This window comes from Camelus ferus, chromosome 14 (genome assembly GCF_009834535.1).
Source record: "Camelus ferus isolate YT-003-E chromosome 14, BCGSAC_Cfer_1.0, whole genome shotgun sequence".
Classification (NCBI taxonomy): domain Eukaryota; kingdom Metazoa; phylum Chordata; class Mammalia; order Artiodactyla; family Camelidae; genus Camelus; species Camelus ferus.
Window position 1 is genome coordinate 35,680,875 of NC_045709.1, and position 25,802 is coordinate 35,706,676.

Genomic DNA, 25,802 nt, shown 5'->3' on the forward strand with positions numbered 1-25,802 from the left:
AAAGACCTGAACAGACACCTCACCAAAGAAGATATACAGGTAGCAAATAAGCATGTGAAAAGATGCTCCACATCATATGCTGTCAGAAAAATTCAAATTAAAACAGATACCACCACATCCCTACTAGGAAGGCCAAAATCCAGAACAGTGACACCACCAGATGCTGGAGAGGATGTGGAGCAAGAGGAACTCTCATTCATTGCTGGTGGGGATGCAAAACGGTACAGCCGCTTGGAAGACAGTCTGGTGGTTACTTAGAAAACTACACATACCCTTACCACACAATCCAGCAATCTTTGATATTTAACCCTCCAAAGTGAATACTTACGAACACGTAACATCTGCACATGGTTGCATATAGCAACTTCATTCACATTTGCCAAAACCTGGAAGCAACCAAGATGTCCTTCAGTGGGTGAATGGATAAACTGTGGTCCATCCAGACAATGAAGTATCATTCAGTGTTAAAAAGAAATGGCCTGTCAAGCCATGAAAAGATAGGTAGGAAACTCAAATGCACATTAAGTGAAAGAAACCAACGTGAAATGGCTATGTACTATGTGGTTTCAACTATATGACATTCTGCAAAAGGCAAAACGATGGAGACAGTTAAAAGATCAGTGGTTGCCAGGAGTTGGTGGGAGTAGGGAGCAGGGGATGAATAGGTGGAATACAGAGGATTTTTAGGGCAGTGAAAATACCCTTTATGATATCATAGTGACGGATACATGTTGTTAAACATTTGCCCAAATCCACATAATGTACAACACCAAGAGTGTACCAAGATAAACTACCGACTGTGTGATTATGATGTGTCAATGTGGGTTCATCAATTTAACCAATGTACCATTCTGGTGGGGGAAGCTGCTGATGGAGGAGGCTATGCATGTGTGGGGTCAGGGGCTGTACAGGAAGCCTCTGTATCTTCCTCTCAATTTTGCTGTGAACCTGGAACTACCCTAAAGAAATAAAGTCTTTTAAAAAGAGCCACTTGAGGACTAGTGTAGCTAAGCTGACTTCAGTCCATTAAAGTCTTTGCATTCCACTGATTACAAATAAAAACGCAGCACAAAATACAAAAAGCAACTACCAAAGAACTTCTGAAAAATAGAGAAAAGCAGGCAGATTTGGGAGGAGGGCCAAAGGCCAAGAGAAGACCCATATGGAGGTTGAGTTTCCTGGTTTTTCTCTTTTCTCTTGTGGCCTAGAGCTAAGGGTGGGCACTTGGTGGTGTGCACACAGCCAAAACTCCAGGAGAAATTCTGTCTTTCTACCCAGAAGACCAGGGTTAAGGGATTCCTGGGAGCTGGAGCGTGTGTGTGGGTGGGAAATCTCCCTTCCTCCTTTCTTTCCCTTTCCCAGCTCACCTGCAGTGGGCCCCTAGCAGAGCTGGGGTGCTGGGCAGCTAGGACTGCATCAGGAATTTCTGGTTAGTGGAACTGAGAAAAGGGTTCCTTAAGGTCCAAGAGGATGAGAGAAATCTCCAGTTGTTTTTCCTTCTCTTTTCTCTGTCCACTTTGCTGGGAAGATGATCCCACTTGTGAGAACTATGCAGCAGTGCAGAAGGTTATCAGACAACTTTATCTGTTAACATTCATAGGATATTCTACTCCATAAAGGCAGAATACATATTCCGGTCAAGTGCACCTGGAACTCACTAAGACAGACCATATTTTTGGCTAAAACAAAACTGTAACATATGTAACAGAGCTGAAATGATACAAAATATATTCTCAGACCATAATGGAATTAAACTAGCAACCAATAACAAACCGATATCTAGAAATATTTAGAAACAGAACCATACACTTCTAAATAATCCATGGATCACAGCAGACATCATAAAATGATTACAAAACATTTAACTGAATGATAATGAAAGTAGAACATATCAAAATCTGTGGTAGATAAAGCAGTGCACAGAGAAAAATTATAGCATTAAATGTTTATATTTGAAAAGAAGAAAGGTCTCAAATCAATGATCTATGCTACTATCTTAAGAAACTAGAAAAAGCACTACATAAATCCAAATTAAGCATAAGGAAGAAATAATAAGTAATAAAAAAGAAATTGAAAATAGGAAATCAACAAAACTAAAAAATGAGTTCTCTGAAAAGACCAATAAAATTGATAAACTTTCAGCCAGATTGACCAAGAGAAAAGAGATGACACAAATTAACAACATCAGAAAGGGGAAACTTACTACAGACCCTACAGACATTAAAAGAATATGTTCCTGAAATAGAAACTTAGATGAAATGCACCAATTCCTTGGAACAGTTTGCTTATATGATGTCATTCATGTTCCCCTTCTCAGGAGGGGACAAGAGCTCTCCGTTATTGATCATATCATATCCAAGCCCCTCTGTTTAGCTTTTTCAGGTATCCAAACTCTAGCCCTTCCTATTTAATTCAACCTTACCTCTTACAACTTACCAAAGACAACCTTCTGTTCTAAATTCTGTCTCCTTGTTCATGATGGTCTTCTAACTATAATGGTCTCCACCAATCAAATTCTAACTACCATTCAAAGCTTAGGTCAAACTTCATCTCTTTTAAAATCTTCCCTTCCTTTTGTAGATAGCTCATTTGTCTGAACTCTTACTTACATTTTTAATTATTAAGAATTTGGAGCTCATAGGTTTTCACTAACTTATTTCTTGAGTGTCTACTAGGCATTGGGTGAGGGCCGGGAGATGGAAGACAAATAAAATCCTTGGAGTTCAAGTTGAAGGAAACACTACAAACAAACAACCAATGTAACTAAAGACTGTGACAGCTGTTTCAAAGAAAATCAATATTGATTAATACACAGTAACTTGGGCAGGCCAATATTACATGAGGTGATTAAAGAAGGTATTTCTGGGAGATGAAATCTAAGCAGAAAGTTGAAGATTGAGAATTGAGTCAACCATGGGAAAATACCAGGCATCAAACATTTTAGACAGAAAAAAACATAAAAGACAGGCAGTAGAAAAGTACTAGGTTTATTCAAGGAACAAAAAGGAGATCAGCATGGTTACAGCATAGAGACCAAGGGGACAGAAAAGCATGTGGAAGATTGAAGGACTTCTGGCTGCTATTCTAAGAACAGGAGAAAGCCACTGAAGGACTTTCAGCAGGGAAGTTAGGTGGTAAATGTGTTAAGAGATCAATGTGACTAACACACAGACAATGTACACACAACAGTAGCAGGAAGATAGTTAGGAGATGACTGCAGTGTTCCAGGCAAAAGACAACTATAACTTGAACTGGGATGATGGTAATGACAGTGGAAAGAAATAAAGTTTTAAGTATTTCAGAGGTAGCACCAACAAAGAGATGATAATAGACTGGTTGAAGAAGACAGCCATAGTGGTTCTGACAAAAAAGAGAAATTAGTAATGATTCATAGGTAAACTATCGCTTTTACAAGTATAGTTTTACCTCATAGCTAAGAACCTAAGACCCCAAAGGGAACTACCATACGCCTCCTCGTACCCCATTTCTAATACACTTGTATTGTGATCATGTTTAAAATTATCTTGGTTATCCAAATCACTACTTCTTACAAAGAAACTTTCAGTATACCATGGAGTTCTTAATAAACATTAAAAATGATCTCCTCCTCATTTAAAATTTGATGATGATTTTCCTGTAGAAGTGGCTACTTCCTTTTCCAATTTAAGTTTCAGTTTTTAAATATCCTACTCAGGTTACTCACTTCACGTTTACCTTAGTATTATTCCTGGATTTCTACCTATTTTTTACTGATAACCTGGGAGTCTTTTTAAAGATGTATGTTGTTTCCAGATACAAATCTTTCTTTCACTATGTAAGATAAAAGTCATCTGCCATTCAAATTTCACCCTGTTAAAGGTCTTTCTATGTACTCTCAAATTACTACCTACTGGTAAAGAGGGTAAGATTCTTAACTTTCTACTTTTACCAAACACTTGGACATTCTGTTTATTTCTAAAAGTTTGTGAATGATAATTACCCAATACTATAAATGTATATGAATTATTACTTTAATCAAGTCTTTAAAAGTCTTAGAAAAATATGACATCAATCAGTAAAAAGCCTCGAGCACTTTCTGATGGGAGGGACAGTATAAATAAATAATAACTCCAATACTGTCCCCTTCTTAGGCCCTCCAAAGAAGGAAAAAGTAACCATTGTATTAAATTTCTCTATTTGGCCTCTTCAGCATTATGTACTCCTCAGGCCAAGCTTTCCATTTAAAAAAATTAAGTCTGGAAAATTCTAGTACTTCAGGGGGTGGGGCAGAAGGGAAGAGGAGAGTGAACTGGTAAAAGCAGTCACTGATCTGTCTTCATCTAGGGAAAAGGTGAATGGTACTCAATTTGTCCTAAAGCAACTGAAGGCGACTCAAGTAATTCCTTGAAAAGAACAAACTGTCACGATTCACCTCATATGAAGTTGCTCATTTAAATAGCCGATCTATCAATTGTTATTCTATGCGCATGCTTTCAGTGCCAAGTGTAAGAACTCTTTGTCTAGCCCTAAATCATGAAGATTTTCTCTGAAAGTTTTACAGTTTTGCATTGTATGCTTATGTCATGATCCATTTTAAGTCAGTTTTTGTTAAGATATGAGGTTTAGTTTATTAAGCATACCTAATTGCTCCAGCTTTTTATTGAAAAGGCTATCCTTCCTCCACCGAACTACCAAATATGAGAAATAAATCTAATCAAAGATGTAAAAGACCTTTACAATGAAAATTACAAAATAATGTTTAGGAAAATTAAAGACGACCTAAATAAATGGAAGAATATACTATTCACTGATAGGAAGATTTCAACATTGACACATCAATTCTCCACAAATAGATTTACCTATTCCATGCAATCCCAATCAAAATGACAGCAGCTTTTTTGGGAACTGTTTGTGTATGTGTCTGTGGGGTGAGGGTAACTGACAGATGATCTTTAGAAATATCAAAACTCTTAGGAAAGCAAAACAGCTAGACCAGCCAAAGCAAATCTGAAGAACAAAAACAAAACTTGAGTATTAGATACCAGATATCAAAAATTAGTATAAAGTTATAATAATTAACATAGTGTGGCTTAGACATAAGGAGAAATAGAAAAATGGAACAAAATAGAGGGCCTAGAAACAGATCCATACATACAGATTTGCCTGATTTACGACTAAGGTACATCTACAATTCACTGGGGGAGATGGTCTTTTCAATAAATAGCACTAGGTCAACTGGATGACCATAAGTGGGAAATAAAAAACCCTTAAACCACCTGCTCCGCAATCTAATATCACTCTTACAAATTAGAGCTGAATCACAGAATGAAAGTCAGATAATAAACCTTCTAGAAATAAATATGGAGGATGAATCTTCATAACCTTGGAGTGGAAAAAGATGTATTAATTAGGACACAAAAGAGAACTAGCCAAAGAAAGATTAACAAACTGACTTCATTAAAATTAAGAATTTATGCTAATCAGAAGAAACTGTTAATCAAGTGAAAAGGGAGGCAAAAATTGGGAAGAGGTATCTGTAATGCACGTACCGGACAAAGGATTTCTAACCAAAATATATAAAGAATTTCTACAAAATGTAAGAAAAGGACATATACTGTTTAGGTGGACAAAACACTGGAGTAGGTATTTTCTAAAAAAAGATAAGCAAATAGTCATGAAGCATATGAAAACGTGTTCATGGTTATATACCAGGGAGACAAAAACTAAAGTCAAAATGAAGTACTGCTAAAATTTTATCAGATTAGCTAAAATTGAAAAAGACTGACAATAACAAATGTTGACCAGGATGTGGAACAACTGAAACTCTTCTTGGGGCAGAGTAAGCGGTACAACTACTTTGGAAAATCAGATGGCGGTACAGCTTGACCCTGAACAACTCGGGGATTAATCCGCACATGATCACAGCTGGCCCTCCATATCCACGGTTTCTCCAAATCAAAGGACTCAATACTAACCATGTGCAGTGCGGCACTACAGTATTTACTACTGAAAACTGTCTGCAAATAAATGGACCTGCACAGTTCAAATCCACTCTGTTCAAGGATCAGCTGTTTTTACTGATGGCGAACATACGCATTTACAACCCAGTAATTTTACTCCCAGGTATACACCAGGAGACAATGTACATACATGCAGCAAAAGACGTACTAGAATGTTTGCAGTAGTGATATTCATGATAGCCCCCATCTAGAAACTACCCAAATGCCCATCAACAGAATAAATCATGAAATCAGGGTACATCCATACAAGGGGACTACTCTACCTCAGTGAAGAATCAGCAACTGCCACAAGCAACATGGGTGAACCTCACAAAGAGATGCTGAATGACAAAAGCTTAATAACACACAAAACTACTCCGTGTTGGTCTGTGAGCACGGAAGTGAGAGGGATGAAACACAAGGGATCCGGCTGCGTCGTGTGAAATGTCTGTCCTACATCTGCATCTGGGACTTGGCTACAGGGAGTACGCATCTACCTAAGATTCGTCCACTCTACTCCATAAAAGTTATACCTCAATAAAGAAATATACTGAAACAGAAAAAAAATCAGTAAGTAAGATAATCATCTAAATGATTTGCTCACTGAAACAGGAATAGTAAAAAAAAAAAAAACTTCAAGACATACTAAATGAGCATGCATGTTGGTTATGGAGTGAAAGTCACATCAAGTGCATGATTAAGTCAAGTCCATCAGTTAGTTTATTACTTGGCTGAATACCACTAACCCATTTTAAATTTCTGTCCAAGTCCTATGCTTTCTAATTTATATTTAAAACTGGCCAAAGACCAAAAGCATGAGGAATACATACTAAAGTAGATGTTTTGGGAAATAAAAACGACAATAATTCTGAACATCTTCTTTACTATCAGATCTATAAATTGCATCAATCTGACCACAATTCTTTCTGGGCATCTCGAGATGCCACAGTATGCTGCAGGACTTCAATATCCATCTTAGAAACAGAAAACACAATGATTACTATATTCAATCCGGTTTTTTACTTATTAGAAAGGAAGATTATCCACCCCAGTAATATGTTATACGTGAGGAAGTGTTTGCAACTAGAAGCCTGAAAGCCTGGCATTTAGAACTAAATGCAAAAATACCGGAATAAACCAGTTGATTCTCTTATCTTTTTTTTTTTTTTTTTTAAAGCACAATATCCAAAATATCCAAAATAAGGCAGAGGAAAACAGTTGCTAGTCCACACTGAATATTTTAATGTGAGGCTAAATTTCAATGTACATTCTGATGTATATTCAGACACCAAACAATGCCAAAGTATGGATCTTCTTACATAATTTAAATAGCAGGAAAATTCAAGCTTAGACACATATACAAAGAACACACAGCTTTCATCTATCCAAGGGAAGAAAGTGTTTAAACATAAAACATGCATTTTATCTTGGTGAGGGTTGAAATCTAAAACCTCTGCCTTAAAAACAGGTCCAAAGATTGTACCTGAAAAGATTAAACTGAGTCAATTGCTCACGAATATGTAAGTTACTTGAACTGTCATCTAAATTTATACTGAATTATAGGACATCTTCTCAGCACCCCTTCACTGCAGAATTCTAGGCAAAAACGTTGATGAATGAAAATTCACATCTATCTGGTACACAGTTAAAGTTCAATTACAAATACTTTTAAAAAAATTACCTCTGACTGAAGAAGACTTAAAGATGCACCAAAGCTATGAAGAGTGCAGACTTTTTTCAAAGTTTCAAATTATGAACAGAAGAGTATTCATCCTTGGAGATTTTTTTCTACTTCTGTAGTAAGATCTTAAAATATTTCTCATCTCCAAATCATTAAATACAAACAGCGCCAAATAAAACTTACACACACACACACAACCACACACACACACACAGGATCTCCAGAAAGCTCAGGCCATCGGACCAGCAGAATTAGCTTTTCTTCTCTCCAGCAATAAACAGCTCAGGGAAAGAGCACATCAATTATACATGACATGCTGTAACTGGTTGGGTCCACTGGCATAAGTTTGATGGGTGATGCCTATTAAAAAGGTTTTTTCATTTGAACTGGGAGAAGTAACAGGTGACAGATGGCAAAGGCAAAACAGAACAAGTGCACAGTGAAGAAAGGAGCTGGAAGCTATCAACACTGACAGAGATCCTGGTGCCCAACAGCAGCCAATATGAGCTACAGATATTCTGACAGGATTCAAGCCAACACTGAAAGCAAAGAGTTAGAAACAGTTAAAAGAAGTCACTGTGGGAGCAGGGGAGAGGGGGTGGTTAGCAGAAGTCTTCAACAGTCTCTAAAGTCATCAGTTTGGGATGAGAGGCTGTAACAACAGGTCTAGAGCAGCAGTGATTACAAGGACCGGCAGGGTGAGAATTACTGGATGTGAGAAAATCTGTCCCTGCATTTTCATTCCCGCCACAAAACCCCTTTCATTTCCAAAATAACTCACACCTCAGCAATGCAAGAGGCTCTTAACTGGTCCCCCTCCAACCTGTTACCCCTTTATTCTATTCTATATGCCGCTTCCACAATGGTCATCTTAAAACACCGCAAGCTCCTCTCCCCATCTCCCTAAACCACTACTTCAAAAAGTAAATCGTGGCTCCGCAATGACTAGATAAAGGTTATCGCTAGGTGAACAGTCAAGGTCAACCACAATTTGGCTAATATCATGACGGAGTGAGTGCAAGACACGGGGCGAGAATGGGGTCCGGATTTGGGTAGAAGTCCCAGCTCTGCTCCCTTGGGTGTGTCACATGACCTCTATGAGCCTCAGGCTCCTTCTTTGTGAAAAAGCAGTATGACCGCTCCTTAGGTGCTGTTACGGAAGACGACGGTGATGACTTTACTAATACTGGCTGGCATCTGGAGAGGGCTCAGTAGGTGCCAGACACTGAGCTAAGCAGTTTACATGAATTATCCATTGAAGCATTATGAATACTGTAAAATACTACAAAAATGCAAATTACTCTTTTCTAAGTTCTCTCAAACCATCTGTTAGTAAGTCAGTTCTAGAATTTTAATTGTGGTGGTATATTCGTAAAAATGTACAAAAGCTGTTACATAGTATCTTATTTACTACCTCTGGCTTCCACTTCCTGGCAGGACAGCCAAATTTAACCTTCTCCCCTAAAGACCATTAGTCCTTGTGGGAACGATTTGAGAAAAACATGATAGATACCACTTCCTCTAATGTCAGAAGCTGACAGTTCGCCGTCTTCTCCAACCAGAAGTATCTTTCTTTTTTCTATTTACCTTCTCGCTCCAAACACTGCTAAGTCAAGTCACCAGATAGGCACCGTGACTCTGAAGTCCTAACCAAACCAAACGAAACTCTGAAGAGGATTAGTCCTGACATAAAGTCCTATTTCTGCCTTAAACCAGCTGTGCTACCTCTGAAGCTACATCTGGGACCTCAGGATGGCAAGGGACATGAATGTTTTACATGGAGCTGTATCTCCAGTGCTGGAATCAATTCTTGACACTTTTGGCCACACAAAAAAGAACGAAATGACGATCTTTAAATCCTACAGTTTTCCCATGTAGCCCATGGTGGGATGTCACAGAAGCAATGCAAACATACCCAGGGTCACCAGGCTGAAAAAGCATTGAATGTCCACTACCTAGAATGCTTTATTTTTTATTCTTTATCATGCCTTGTATTAGATGCTGAAATGCTTAGACTGATTTTCAGCATTAGGGGGTCTCCAGATACTTGGGAGGAAAATGGTCAAAATCCAGAATGTAATGCACTGAAAGGACCTTTATTCCTAATTCAACAAACATTGACTGGATGCTTTCTTCGTTCCAAGTGCTAGACATCAAAATTGAAGTAGACCAAATAAATAACACGGAAGAAGCTTTTTTTTGTTAACCTAAATTAGATGGCATATGCCAACTACTTTTATAACAATATATACTGGGGGCAGAGTGAAGGGGGAGGGGGCAGTAAGACTATTATCACAAGCAGTTGCAAAGCGTATACACATATACTTAGATTTTTCTGCTGAAACTAAACTTTAATATGTTATATACTAATAAAAATAAATGTGATCCTCAAAGTGCAGTTAGTCATGCGTCAGTGGGAGCAGTAAAATGACACAGGACAGGGCAGACAGTAGCTGCCTGCATCATTCTGCCACCTTTTAAGAGTTAAAATACATTCATTCATTCACTTTTCACTCATCCCCAACAAACAGTCTTCAAAGATCTTCACAGAGAAATCCAGAGGATCCATAGTACTCTTTTATCAAAATGATTTCTAAAGTATCAACATGTTCATCTAAAAATATTTCATTGTTCCAGATAACTACTGCTGCATAAAAAACTACCCCCAAACTTGAATGGCTTACACAGTCATTTGACTGTACTTCCTGATGGTGTGAATCAGGAGTTTGGGCGGAGCTCAGCTGGGTGACTGCTCTGCTCCACATGGCGCCGACTGGGCTCACTCAGTGGTGTTCGGCTAGGGCTGGGGGGCCGGGCTGGGCTGACCTGGGCTGGGGACAGTCACAGACGGTTTCACCACAAGCCTGGCATGTTGATGGGCATGGCCGGAAGGGTAGCTCCCTCCTCCCTTCTTGCAGTCTCAGCACCTTTTCACGTGTCTCCAGGAGGGTAGCTAACTTCCCACATGGCAGCTCAGGGCTCCTGAAGACCCTGGTGGAAGGTGCTCAGTCCTCTTAGACACCAGGCCCAAAACTTGCTCAGCATCATGTCCGCCATATTCTCTTGGTCAAAGCAGTCACATGCCAGCCCCAGGGAAGGGGAAACAGCCCCCCACCTCTCAGTGGGAGTTGTGTCAAACAATCCACAGCCATCTTTAGTCTAGCATGCTTGGTAAAAAAGATGTCATCTTTTAAAGTGAACAAAATTTCCAGTTCATGAGGACCTGCTGCCCCAAATTAACAAATGTAATACAAAAGATGTTGGCTAGGTCAAAGAAAGAGCCTGTTTATGTGAACTAGATTATCACAAAATATACGTAGGAATGGAATTTAAATTGTCACGGTTCTAAAAACAGAGAATTTAAGGTAAGAGTCTAGAGGGACCATATAGTTTATTGCCAAGACACATTTCTGAGATGGAAAGGGGCCCTGTAAATAAACGTGCCAGGGCAACATGCATAAACCTGAATGGTCCTAGGTAAACAGATAGCCGGTCACCTTTGGAGAAAAGAAAACACAGCAAAGCAGTGGCACTTATTCCAAGGAAAATATATATGCGAGTGTCAGAAGCCAGTCAGTATGGCCTATGAAACCTTCAGGACTTGTGATTTTAATAGGCTGTGCTGATGAGAGCAAGAGAACAAATCTCCTTCCCCCAGTAGTCCCTTCCTCCCTGAATGTACAAGTATTTCTTTCAGTAAAAGCAGATGATGAGCTCAGGGAAGCAGATGATGAGCTCAGCGTAGCCTTAGGAATAAACACTGTCATCAAGGGCAGCTTTTTCAAAGGTATATACCTCTGGGAGGTGTCCCACCACTGAACAGTCTGTTCACATCCTCTCTGAAGGGAGCAGTATGCTGACAATGGTTAATGGCCATCTGAGAGCAAGAACACAGAATGTATGCAAACATGGCGACTCCCTAACACAAGGCCACTGAGAAAAGTTTTGTGTCATTAGTATTATGCACAAACTGACTAATCATTGACAAGGTCTTTTCTCATCTCCCACTCTTCTAAAATAAAAAAAAAATTGTCTTGATTTCTAGTTAGCTTTCCTGTATGTCTACACCTGTCTGACAACGAGCACGCAGTCCCTCACTACACCAGAGGACAGATGGCTGAAGTTTGTTTGGAGTGTTGGTTCACAAAGCAGAAGAAGAAAACAGTCTGAGTGTATGTGGCTCATATGGGTGAGGGGTGGGGATTATATTTCAGATAGTATAGCTGGATGTATATCATATTTGGATATTTCGGTTTTATAAAATGCAAAGATTAAAAAAAAACTGGTATGAAGATAAAGCTTATTCTTTGTTTCTGTATCTATATTAAACTGTCCCTGATAACACACTTGCATCTTTAGCTAGTCTCCCAGCTATCTTCCCTGGGTACTGGCCAATCTACTCTGTCTTCTCTCTGTTATCCATAAGTCAGTTTACGTTTTTAATTCTTTCTAAGATAACAATTTTGCTCAAACCATTCAATAACCAAATACAAATAGAAAGTAAGATTTCATTTCCAGGGAGGATCAAAAGGTATTAAATATAACAAAGTAAATATACAATTGTTGGCATTAGTCTTACAAATTTTTGACCTTCTATAATTAGAATGCATCAAAAAATCTTTAAAAGATAAGAGAAATAGGTGAGGGAGATTAAGAGGTACAAAATTCCAGTTACAAAATAAATGATTCAGAAGTATGAAATACACAGTGTACATCTGTAGTACTGCGGAATACAGTCAAGAATACGTCATACCTTTGTATGGTAACAAACGGTACCTAGACTTAGCATGGTGATCACTTTGCAATGCACAGAAATATCGAATCACTATGCTGTGCACCAGGAACTCACGTACTGTTGTAGGCCAGTTATACTTCAAACACAAACAAACTCATAGGAAAAGAGAACAGATCTGTGGTTACCAGAGGCAGGGGTGTGGGAGGGTGGGGGGGGGGGAAGGAATTGGATGAAGGTAGTCAAATCGTACAAACTTCTAGTTATAAGGAAATAAGTAAATAAGTACTAGGGATGTAATGTACGACATGGTAAATATAATTAACACTGCTGTATGTTATACATGAAAGTTGTTAAGAGAGTAAATCCTAAGAGTCTCATCTCAAGGAAAAATTTTTCCCCCTATTTCTTTAATGTTGTACCTGTATGAGATGATGCACATTCGCTAAACATTCTTGTGGTACTCACTGCACGATGTACCTAAGTCAGATCATTATGCTGTGGCATGTTAAACTTATACAGTACTGTGTATCAGTGCATCTCAATAAAATAGGAAGGAAAAAAAAATTTGCACCAAAAAAAAAACAAAACAAAACAAATCCTTAGAAGAGGTGGCCTAATAAAAGCAGTGTTTTTGGTGGAATGATACTTTAAAACTTAGAAAATAGCTGTCTTAAAAAATGTACTGTCTCTCTCTCTCCATATATAATAAACTCAACATAGTCAAATACATATTCATTTGCAGTACATTCTGGTATACCAGAAGGACAAGACGGTATCTAGTACTTTTTTTGCATAACACCCAGGGCAATGTTATGCAAATAAAGTGACTGAAATCATAGTATCTGATGTTGACAGTGATGACATTTATACAAAGACAAAACTTCCGGAATCAATTTATTAAAAAACTCTGTCAACACACTTCCCTCCACCCCCTCATATGTACCTATATATGTGTGCATGCATATATATATATATATATATATATATATATATATATATATATAAAACTAACCATAAACACTAGTAAAATTATCTTCATCCCATGTGTAGTTTTGGTATTCATAAAAAGGTCTATTACCATTATAAACTCTTTAAAAAACCAAAGTGTTATTTAACAAATACTTAGATGCCTAATCACTTTTTATAAAGTATTTTTTATATTTTAAATATATACTAAAAAAAATCAATTCTTAGTGAGTCACAAAAATATACTGTCACCATTTACAGCCAACAGAGTCTCTGGTAGAAGACAGAGAGACACAAGCACACACAGGGTCTGTGCTGAGCTCTGTAACACACATGGGACAAGCACTTCAAACACGACGAGAAAGCAGTGGAAAAATGGACAGGCAATACCAGGTCAGCTATACAATTTATCTAGATACGGGAAGGCAACTGAGTCTAAGTCTTACAAAATCATATGGCAGTATACTGATTTATAAAGTCAGGAAGTGCTTGGGTCTCATGATTTTTGGTGAATTTTATTATTGATATTTTGGGGTTACTATGTAAAGAAACACATTACATTCATTAGCTCATTAGTTATTGTATTATACCCATATTCCAGATGAGGAAGTTAAGATGCGGAGAATGGCGATTTGCTCCTAATCACATAACTAGTAAGTGCTGAAGCTCAGCTTTAACCGGACTAACACGCCTGGGCTTCATAGATCAGATCAGATCAGTATGCACAACAAAATAAAATACTGAATTAGAGCAATGATAATATACATAATATTTGTTATAGTCATTGGAAACCTAAGGATGGATGTATTTAGAATTAAGAACAAAACAAAATTTTCCACCCCAAAACAGAGAAAAGCACTCAAAGGTTTCATCTGCAGAAAGCTGTAAAGACATCTAGAAAAGAAGAAAATACTCATATGCACTGAATTATTAACATTATGTAGGATTTCCACATCTGAATTATTAATTTTTAAGGGCTGCTTCCAGAAAAGCATGAGAAACAACACTCCTAAATGTTTTAAGTAAAGGTTTACAATGCTTCTCTGGGGTAATTTTACTAAGTGATTTTAAGATAACTATAATTATGGTTATCTTCATCTGTTTTTACTGTCGTAAAGGCAGAGCTGAATCAATAGCATCGTGGACAGATGTAGCAAACCTCTTACAAAGATGAGTTTCCCAAGCCTCCGCAGAAAGCTGCCGTCGTAACGAACAATCCTATCACACATTCTGGTTGGAATCCTACTACAATAGCCCTTTCTCTGTTCTAACTTTCGCAAGGCAGGCGCTATCCCACCCTCTCAGAATGAACAAAATCACAAGGGAAATATGTCCTCATATTTATAATATGCATAATAAACAGTAATAGATGCTTCCTCAAAGTATACACTTTATATATCTTTCTGTTCCTTGACTAAATGTTATCTTTCTCTGTAACAGAGGTAGCATTTACTAACTCATGGTGGGAAATTCATTTCACTTTTGGAGCATTTATATAGCATTACTGGAAAATGGAAAGGCAGGAAGAGAAGACAAAAGTTGTTTCAAACTATGAAAGAGATCGTTCCATTTCTTTTTCTTAGAGTAAAACATTTGTTCCAGGATAGCAGTTTTCAAATTGTGTGTGATGAGATCAATTTAGTAGATCAAGAGGAGCACTTAAAAACAGCGAAATAAGATAGAAAAGAATAAAACAGAAATATAATACAAGCAACATAGCAAGTGTAACTATTGCTTTGTGAAATTCTGGTTTCAGTTACATGTATTGATGCCTGTATGTGCACTGTAAATGTATTTCTGAGGGCCATGACTACGAAAATGTAAAAGCCACTGCTGAGTCAATACAAAGAAGTAGACAGAGAGATGTTATTTTTTTAATATTTTGTTTTCTGATAGACAATAACAATTAAAAAACAAAAATGATAAGACACTAATGAAAGAAACTGAAGACAAAAATAAATCAAAGGCTGTTCTATATTCATGGACTAGAAGAATATTGTTAAAATGTCCATACTACCCAAAGCAATCTACAGATTCAATGTACTCCCTGTCAACATTCCAATGGCACTTTTCACATAAATATAACAACAAATAATCCTAAAATTTGTATGGAATCACAAAAGACCTCAAATAGCTAAAGCAACCTTGAGAAAGAAGAACCAAGTTGGAGACATCGTATTCCTGATTTCAAACGATTACAAAGTTATAGCAATCAAAACAATATGGTATTGACATAAAAAGAGACACACAGATCAACAGAACAGACTAGAGAAATATGCCCACAAATACATGGTCCACTAATTTACAACAAAGGATCTAAGCATATAAAATGGGGAAAGGATAGTCTCTTCAGTAACTGGTACTGGGAAAACTGGACAGCCACATGCAAAAGAATGGAAATGGATCACTATCTTACACCACACACAAAAATCAACTCAATGTGGATTTAAAGACTTGAACATAAGACCTGAAACCATAAAACTCCTAGAAGAAAAAACACAGGGGTGTAAGCTTCTTGACCTCAGTCTTAGTAATGATTTTACGGATTTGACACAAAAAGCAAAGGCAACAAAAGCAAACATAAACAAGTGGGACTACATGAAAACTAAAAAGCTTCTGCATAGCAAAGGAAACCATCAACCAGATGAAAAGGCAATCTACAGAATGGAAGAAAATATTTGGACTCATATAACTCAAATGAAAAAAATCCAATTAAAGAATGGGCAGAAGATCTGAACAGACCTTTTTCCAAAGAAGACACACATAGATGGCCAACAAGGACATGAAAAGGTGCTCAACGTTGCTAATTATCAGGGAAATGCATATCAAAATCACAATGAGTTATCACCTGTTAGAATAACTATTGTCAAAAAGACAAAAAATAACAAGTGTTGGCAAGAATGGGGAGAAAAGAAAATTCCTGTGCACTGTGGGTAGGAATGTAAATTGCTGCAGACACTGTGGAAAACAGTATGGAGGGTCTTCAAAAAATTAAAAAGAGAACTGATCTAGCAATTCCACTTCTGGGTATTTATCCAAAGAAAACAAAATCACACTCTCAAAGCGATGTCTGCAATCCTCAAGTTCACTGCAGCATTATTTACAAAAGTTAAGACACGGAAACAACCTAGGTATCCATTGATGGATGAACTGATAAAGAAAATATGGTATATGTATACAACAGAATATTATTAAATCATTAAAATGAAGGAAATTTTGCCATTTTAGACAATATGGATGGACTTTAAGGGCACTATGCTTAAGTGATATAAAACAGAAAAAGACAAATACTGTATAATTTCACTTATATGTGGAATCATTAAAAAAAAACAAAAACAAAAGCATGAAACTGAACTCACAGATAAAGAGGACAGATGGGGGGCGGGGTTGAAATGGGTGATGGTGGTCAAAAGGTGCAAACTTCCAGTTATAAAATAAATGATACATTTAAGCCCTGTGGATGTAATGTACAGCATGGTGACTAGAGTTAATACTGTTTTGTATATTTGAAAGTTGCTAACAGAATAAATCACAAAAGCTGTCATCACACAAAAAAACTATCTGTGGTGACGGACATTAACCAAACTTAACATGGTGATCATTTTGTAATATATTCTTGTGTTAAATCATTACGTTTTATGAGAAATAACTCAAATGTTTTAAGTAAAGGTTTACAATGTTTGTCTTGTATAATTTTACTAAGTGAAAGAACCCTAAAACTAATACAATGTTATATGTCAATTGTACCTCAATAAAAATAAGCTTTAAAAACCCACAAAAATAATCACTGTATTTCTCCATAAAACATCAGTTTGGTATGTTTTCAAATCTTAAGCACATTAAGAAAACAAAAAACAAAATAAAACCAACAATCTATCCAATTCTGCCGGTGAATACATTTCAGTATTTTGAGCAAAGAGAACGTATAATTTACAAGTGTACTTTATTCATATGCTGTAATCTATTTTAAAGAGCTTATTCAGATAGAGTTTTTAGCAATGTGTGATAAGTACATTTCTAACATTAAGTAATGAAATGCGTCAAATTCCAAAGAATTCCAACGTTGCTTCATTCCCAGACTTTCCAAACAATGCCTTCAATATAATATGCTGCTGACATTTGATTCAGATACCCAATAACCTCATTCTGACTCACAGGCTTAAAAAAATCTTATTTCATAGCAGCGATCTTTAATTTAAACTGAAATTTATTAAAAATCAGGCTAATATAGATGGCTTTTTTCAAAGACAACTTTTAATTAAAAAAAATTTTTTTTAGGAAAAGGTGTTTGCTTTTAGAGTTTTCTTACAAGAATAAAAGGTCAAATAGCTGAATGAGGTCCAATACTTTCAAGGAGGTTTCAATCTTTTAGAAGTATAATTTAAACAGTATTGAGTATATATCATGTCAAAATCTTAGTAACTAGAAACTATGCTATTTTTACATATTTTGATAACTTAAATTTTACCAATATATTTATATTTTACTTATATACACTGCTGAAATGCAGACGTCTAAAATCACCAAATTGACATTATTGCTATCATGGTATTGAAAAGGCTCAGGTTGAACTGGTAAAGCATAAAGATGTGTTCAAGAAACTTTAATTTTTCCTTGTCCAGCTGAGAATAATTTTTAATATAATGAACCACAGCTGTCAAAGTAACAAATAAGTAGGCAAATATAAATCCAGCATGTTTCTGCCCACCACTAACGTTTCATGATACATTTCCTACAGAAATACCATCTGTACATTTTTACTTTTGTAACTATTCTGTCTCCATCAGTTTTATCTTGTGTTAAAGTCTACTTATATTCATAACTTAAATATTTTTCCCCCAAAGTGTAGAGTACTTACAACTTTTTATATCACAGGACAGAAAAATACAAGTATGTGAGAACACAGTAGGTAAGAACAGATGGTGGGAAACAGGTTAACAGGAAGAAGTCAAAACAGAGGCAGAGCAAACCCTGGAATGGGAATTACACTTTCCTCCTGTCCCCCGACTGACACCTCCTCAGGGGTTTAGGTTCTGAAGACAATGGCTAAGAAAGAAATTGTGTAAAGTAAAAATTATCCTTAAAAAAAAATCCCTTAAGTATGATGTGTATAGTTTTATGTGAAGATCACTGCTTAGAAAGATGTATAACATACGCATTTTAATGTGTTATGCAGAATTTCCAAAAAGATGGCATACAGAATTAAACCACTCAAATGTACTGCAACTGGAAAACTTGGACAAATAAAGACTCCAACTTTGTTGGTTCTTCCTGTTGGTTGTGTCATTCAGAGACGTTTTATTAGTTCCTCTTCCTTAACGTTTTTCTATTAGTTAATTAATTTCCTGACTTTTTGCTAAAGGAGAGTTAGAACATCAATGTCATTCATTTGCCTGGGGCCTGAGTATTTCTCACTCAGTGGTCACTCACATCACCTTTCAAATCAACCATTTGTTCCATTTGTCAGAAGAGTTATCAGTGTTCAGGGACAGCTGATATCTTTTGTCTGGGTGCAGTGGAATGGTTCGCTGGTTATTTAAATTATTCTTGGCCCCTCCCCCTTTTTAAAGACACGATAGGGATTCCCCTGGCTACAGATTTTATTGATACAATTATCACACAATCTAAACTAGGTAAGATTTGCCGCTCACATGCTGCTGATTCCTTACAGTTCATATTAAACTACCTTTTCCCTTACTGCGCTAACCAAATGGAAGTATTCTTGGAACGTAGAGCTGGAGGGAGATCATATACTCCATCTACAAAGTGAACTTAAAAATTCTCATCCTGGGATGGGATGAAACTACTATATTGTAAAGTTCTAACTTTACAATGCAGCAAAACCAAGTTTCCCTTTCAGGAAAAAACTCTGGGCTATAAAAAGTGACTCATAGCTACTAGGTTCTGTACCTTGGAGGAGCTTTCAATTACAGTTTTGGTTTTTGGAGGTACCAAACTGGGGAAGGAGGTGTTTGTGGACGAAGGAATTGGTGGCGGATTCTAGAAATCACCTATTGGGACAAACATCATTTGATGTATTTCCTGGTTTCAGCTCCACAGCGCCAATCTGCTGGGTTAGCAATTGGCAACCGACCTCTCTACCTTAGAGTAGGCTTTTGTGGCAACGTGTAGTGTGGGGGAAAAGTGCACACAATCAGCCAGGTCACTGAAAAGGGAACACTCAAATGATACAGAAATGCTAATAATAATAGTTAAAAAAAAAAAAAAAAGTACCTTACTCACTTTGGGTAGTGCAAACCAACCACCCGTTTTCCCATTCTTTTTCCCATTCTGAAAACGCCTTCCAGCTTATTGTAATGTGTGAAGTCTCCTCCACACATCTTACAACTCTCAAGTTCTATCCTTGCCTATTCATTTCTAATTTCTATTCCTGGCCAAATCCATTCATTCCTCTCTCTCTATACCCTACCCAGCAGATTTCATCTACTCTCCAAATCTGAATTATACAGATGATCCTGAGTCTTTATATTCATACACAAACCACCTTTCAGGCTTTATTCCAATATTCTGATTGCTTATTAGGTGCATCTATCAGGATGATTACCATCTCCAAAGCCGAAATAATCTCCCCCAGCTATTCCTCCCTAATCCTATTTGCTCATGTTCAAAACGTCAAGGTTACTTTTGACCTTTCCCTCTCCCTCTCCCACTAAGTTTGATTAATTCATTCTTTATAACATTATTTGTATCCATTCTTTCCTTTCTGTTCGTACAGACACCATGCTAATTCAGAATCTTTATACTTCATATAGAAATAAGATTATGACAATATTTTACCACTCTTCCTCCTGATGCTGGTCTATTACCATCAAGCCGTCTATCATATCACCACCATGGTACTATTTCTCTAACAATTCTGATCATGGTCCTTGACTGCAAGAACAAGTCCAAAGTCTTTAATGTTCAGTAATTTAGCTTTACAGATGTCAGCCTTATCTCCTCATTTGAATTCCTGGTTTAGCCAAAAAATAGACCCTATGCATTTCCCAGGCCATGTCCTCCATCTGGAAGATACCATGCTCCTGATACTTTAAAATTCTTATTAAACTTCACCTCTTCCCTGGTTGCCCCGAGTAGACAGAAGTACTCTCACAGAATGGTAGAGCGGAAGCGAGATCATCTGCTCCAGCTGCAAAATGGGCTTTAAAGAATCACCTCCTCCACCTATACAATTAATGCTTGGGGAAACTGAGGCCAGAGGATGCTAAACTACTTCTCTCTCTAAACACTAATTTTTTTCAACACATTTTTCTTGTTTCCTATGGGCCAGGAGCTGTGCTAGCTACATGGGATGAGACTGACTGCACTTAAATTATCACACAAATAATTCAACTGTGATGAGAGCTACAAGAGGGAAGCACAGGGTGCCACCGATGTCTGAAATGTGAGTGGCTGAGGAAGGGATGAGGCATGGCGTTAGGACAGTGTGGGAAGACGGGTTAGGAGTCAAGTCAGTTTGGGAAGATGAGGAAGGCTTCCCTGAGGAGGAAATCTTTTAAGCAGGGCCAGAGAGTAGGCATTAACTCTGCAAAACATTGGTGATTTCTACTCGTAAAAGGAGAGCCAAGAGATAGGCACTCTCGTGGAACTAAAAGAAGGTCTGGGCGCTGGAATGGAAGGGACGAGGAAGGATGCCAGAGTGAAGCTGCAGAGGCAGCGGGGTAAAAGCATGCTGGGCCTGGGAAGCGCAGGCTCAAGATTTCAGGGCTTTACCCTAAGAACAAGAGTTCTCAGATAGCATATTCCAAGATACCTGAAGTCAGGACCACAGCCTACCCTGAGAAGAATGGGAGAAGCAACTGTGAAATTAGACACAACTTGACTTTTATTTCAATTGAAATCTTTTCTATATCCCTGTGTGTCTGATCTCATCCAAAGCCAAGTTAAAAAAAAGAAAGCATCTAACTTGATAAAAACCACCATTTTAGTTAGCCCCCTTGGCTTGGGCAGGCGGCTGTGTACGTACAGGTATCCGGCGCTTTTCCAAAGTTGCTTTACACCGCTTTGCTTTTACAAAAGACCTATTAGTACCTATTTTCGATAACCGAAAGAAATCAGAAAAAGATTCCCACTTTCATGGAAAAAAAGGTGAAAAATGAGAATAGCGTACAGTTTGGAGAAAGCAGCTGAGAGGTAGCACACACCCCAAGCAGCCAGAGTGGTACCTCCAAGCTCCTTCCCCAGCAACCACATTCAGCATCTCAGCATCAAGCCGCCATGGCTTTGAACTCTTGTCTGTGCGCATCTTACCTAGATTTTTTTTGCACCTCCATAAGCAAGATGTGTCCTAAGGTAAATGCGTCTTCGCTTTATACCATTTTGGCTTAGGAAAGGTTTCAAAGGGATGCTCCACTTTCAGACAGTGGGCGGTAACCTGTAAATGAATGTCTATGAACCTAAAGACACACAAGGGAATATGGGCCTATTTTACACTTCTTATAAGCAAAATATTCCATACAAAACCAATCCAAAGAAAAGCTCCATTTCACTATTTGGCTGTGCACTGGTAGCTATACTTACATGTTTATTCTCCCGTCCTCATCCTTTCCCATAACATCCTTAAAAGATAAGATATTTTAAAAGAATACCAACAACATTTTTCCAAGAATTGCTTTAATCACTATTGCTCTTTCTAGTACTATCTTATCTACACTGAGGAATGAACTTCAAAATGTAACTGCATATTTCCTCTGAAATTATATTTAGATCAAGGATAAAATTTAAAGCAGATAAGGTGACAAAGTTAGAACTGCTGGGATTTTGGAGTAATTTTTGTGTTTAAGGTATTGTGTTGGGTACCTTAAAATATATTACCTCATTTAATCCTAATAAAGACTTTAAGAGGCTCATGTTATACTCTATTTCACAGAGAAGGAAGATGAAGCTTAGAAAAGCAAGCATTTCTCCAAAATATATACACCTTAGACCTGCACTGTCCAATATGGCAGTCTGCAGTCACATGCGGCTGCTGAACGCTTGAAATACGGCTAGCCTGAACTGAGATGTGCTGCAGGTATAAACTGTACACCGGATTTTGAAAATTTAGTTTGAAAAAGAAAGCAAAATACCTCAATTTTTGAAGACTGATTACATGTTGAAGTGACAAGATTTTAGATACAGTAGGTTAAACAAAATGTATTATTAAAATTAATATTATTTGCTTTACATTTTTAAAAAATTGGCTACCAGAAACTTAAAAATTACACAAGTGGCCCACACTGTATTGCTATTGATTGGCACTGCCCTAGACCAAAGGCTGGATTATTGAATTTGCCAGTAAACACCAAGTTCAAAGGCAGCCTGGTATGGAAGAAAAGAGGAGTACATGGATTCATGGAGATCCTGGTTTAAGTCTCCTCTCCAACAATGACTAGTTTTGGGCAAAATACCAAACCTCTCTGCACTTCACTTATGTCATTTGCATTATGGTAATATTAAGTATCCCCAAAACTATGTTGTCTATAATATGTAAAGCAGCTAGCTGGCAGAGGGGAGGGAACAACTACTGAATACCTCCCATAGCAACTGATTAATTTAAAAATTGATTCTCAAAAAGAGTAGAAAATTCACGTATCTGAGTATCATGTGTTACTCTCTTTGGGAGAATTTAAAGAACCAAAATATTGAATACCTGCTTTAGTATAACATATACTATAATGTAATATATATAATATACACAGATCCTTTCTTTCAATGTTCAGTTGTTTATAATATGCTATAGGCTGGGAGGCCAGATGATGCGGTCTGGGCGAGGTTTAAAATATCTGGACACAGAAGGGCCCAAGTGGTTCTTATGGACACAACGGATGAATTCTAGCGAAAAGAGTTTATGAACTCTATTTCAGCTGATCTTTTCAGCTTTTTACACCAGGAACTGGGACTAGTAAGTAAAATGACAACTGGGCCAGTAGAATTTTGCTTTTTTTTTCCTTACTGGGTCATGGTGTAAACAGATAAATTGTTCCAGTACAATAAGTTTAGACTAACTTACTTTTAGTAATCCCTACCAAGCATAAGAAACTACAACAAAATCATGTGAACTATACTATCCAATGACATTTTGCCATATTCTGTCCCCTAGACTTGTATCAAGAAGTTTGCCTGGGCATGTGGTCTTATGAATGTATGCATTATCTGTATGTATTTAAATATGAAGGGTGGAGCAGTTGGGACATTTACTTTATAATTTGATGTATGTATGTGGCCTAAAATTGTCACGTGACAATGCATTAGACTGCCCTGTTCTATAGTTGTTTTTTTTTTAAGTAGTATGGGGGGGGATTAAAGATTTGGATCACTAAAATGCAGCCTCTTAAATGTCATATACTTAATAAGTTTAACATCAAAAGTGTTATTATGCTAACTACAGCAATTAACTTTAAAAAAAATTGAGACTGAAAAAGTAAAAAGCTATCAGATTCACGGATTTTAGAGCAGCATCAGAGGCCATGAAAATACTCACTTTTTTCCAGTTTGAAATTCAACATAATAAGTAACATACAAAATTTCAGTTTAGATGTTAAAGTGCATATTAAATGAGTTAAAGGGGGGTTTGGGGAGAGGGTCTCCTCTTTGATCTCATATGTGGCATTAAAAATCTGCCTCTTGTAACAAACTTTTGAGCAACCTCTCAGTACACATGACTTGGTATTTGCTCTTTCAAAATGAGTAGACTCAAACTGACTAAAAATGAGATTACGTCTATACTACACTTACAACTAGTTTTCAGCAAATGTCTACAAATTTAGGGCTATACGTAGAACTGGATAAGAAAAACAAAATTATGCTAAATCAAAATTATTAGTAATTATTAACTAATAATAATCAGACAAAACAGTAACGTGTAATTCAATCGTAATTAGAAAAATCCGCTGAAACTCTGAACTGAGATATTTCACTTTTGATGCTTGAAATTACAGGGAAAAAATACACTCAGTCAACGTAAGAGAAGACAAATATCATAAGCTATTTAAGCTACCAGCCGTATTTTCAAAATGCACACTTCAGAAAAAAAGAGTTCCTATTAGGAAAGAGTTCATTTGCATTAACTTTAAATTAGCTAATACTTGAGTCGCACCTCTGAAGAAACTTGTTTTATTTCCAGGAATGTCTTTTATCCCTCCTTTTTTCTTTTCTTTTTTTGAGGGGATAAGGTGGGTAAATTAAAAAAAAAAAAAGTTAAGCCGTATTCTTTAATGTGAATGGTATATTTGTGCTTCTATATACTAATACTCTCTCAATCCCACTGAGCTGTGTCTTCAAATAATTTATAATCTGTCTTTAAAGTTTCATCTTAATTGGAGAGCTCATTTTTGTAAAACACTTTGGCACCATTCAATCATCTATGAAATGAGAAAGATCTCTTTCCTTTGGACCTGACATTTTTACCATATATGTGTGAGCAATTTTTGCTGTCAAACATTACAAAGGTAGATTTTTGCTGTTGTTCTTCAATCTGAAGACGACTCCACTATACTTGCACAGCTGCCCTCTTCCCAGCAGAAACCTACCCGCCCCTCTCCCCCCTGCAAGTTTTAAACTTTGTTTCCTTTGAGGTTCTGCACAAGCACTACTAAAAATATCCAAGAGACAAAGAGCTGTGCTGTGGGTTCACGGGATGCCAAATTTGAGTTGTGAAACAAAGCACTCAAATTTGAGATTCAAGACGATGAGGAGCATGATGCCGGGAAAAAATTGGTGATAAGGCGTAAGACCCCAAAGCCATCTCCCTAGACAGCTCCTGCTGCCCACGGCCACCCTAGAGCACGCGGGAGGGAGTTCTGGCCCCGGGACAGTGGCCGCCGGCCGCACCGCGAAGCCCGCTGCCCGCGCCCCCGGCCCTCTCACCGCTTCACTCGGATGATCTGGTCCCGCATGGGCTTGATGTCCTGGAAGCTCTGCTGGTTGACGAGGCTGTAGACGAGGATGAAGCCTTGGCCGTTCTTGATGTACAGGTCCCGCATGGACGCGAACTGCTCTGTACCCGCCGTGTCCAGGATCTCCAGCACCGACGGCGACGAGTCCACCTCGATCTCCTTGCGGTAGAAGTCCTCGATGGTGGGGTCGTATTTCTCGATGAAGGTGCCGGTCACGAACTGCACGGTCAGGGCGGATTTGCCGACCCCGCCCGAGCCCAGCACCACCACTTTGTACTCGCGCATCGTCCCTCCGCGGCAGCCGCCGCCGCCGCCGCCCGCGACATAGACCTACGCCCGCCTCGCTGCGCCCCCGGACCCTGCGCCGGCGGCCGGCTCCGCCGCCTCCCGCGGCCGCCCCCACCTCACTGCCGCCACGGCCCCCCGGGCTCCGGCGGAGGGAGCAGCAGCCCTGGGCATGGGCCGAGCCGGGCAGCAATGCGGCCCCGCGGGCGCCGGCAGGCACTGAGGACTAGCAGGGAGCGGGAGCCAAGGAGCCGCCGGAG

At 38.1% G+C, this 25,802-nt stretch overlaps 1 protein-coding gene across 1 annotated transcript in view; it reads right to left on the minus strand.

The window, feature by feature from the left end:
* RAP2A (RAP2A, member of RAS oncogene family) overlaps positions 1–25,578 on the minus strand; it is a 36,578-nt gene extending 11,000 nt beyond the window's left edge. Inside the window, exon 1 of the mRNA XM_006195209.3 lies at positions 25,229–25,578. Coding sequence (XP_006195271.2) covers positions 25,229–25,542 — 314 coding nt within the window. The 5' untranslated portion in view covers positions 25,543–25,578. The remainder of the gene's footprint in view (positions 1–25,228) is intronic.
* Positions 25,579–25,802: the final 224 nt, after the last annotated feature.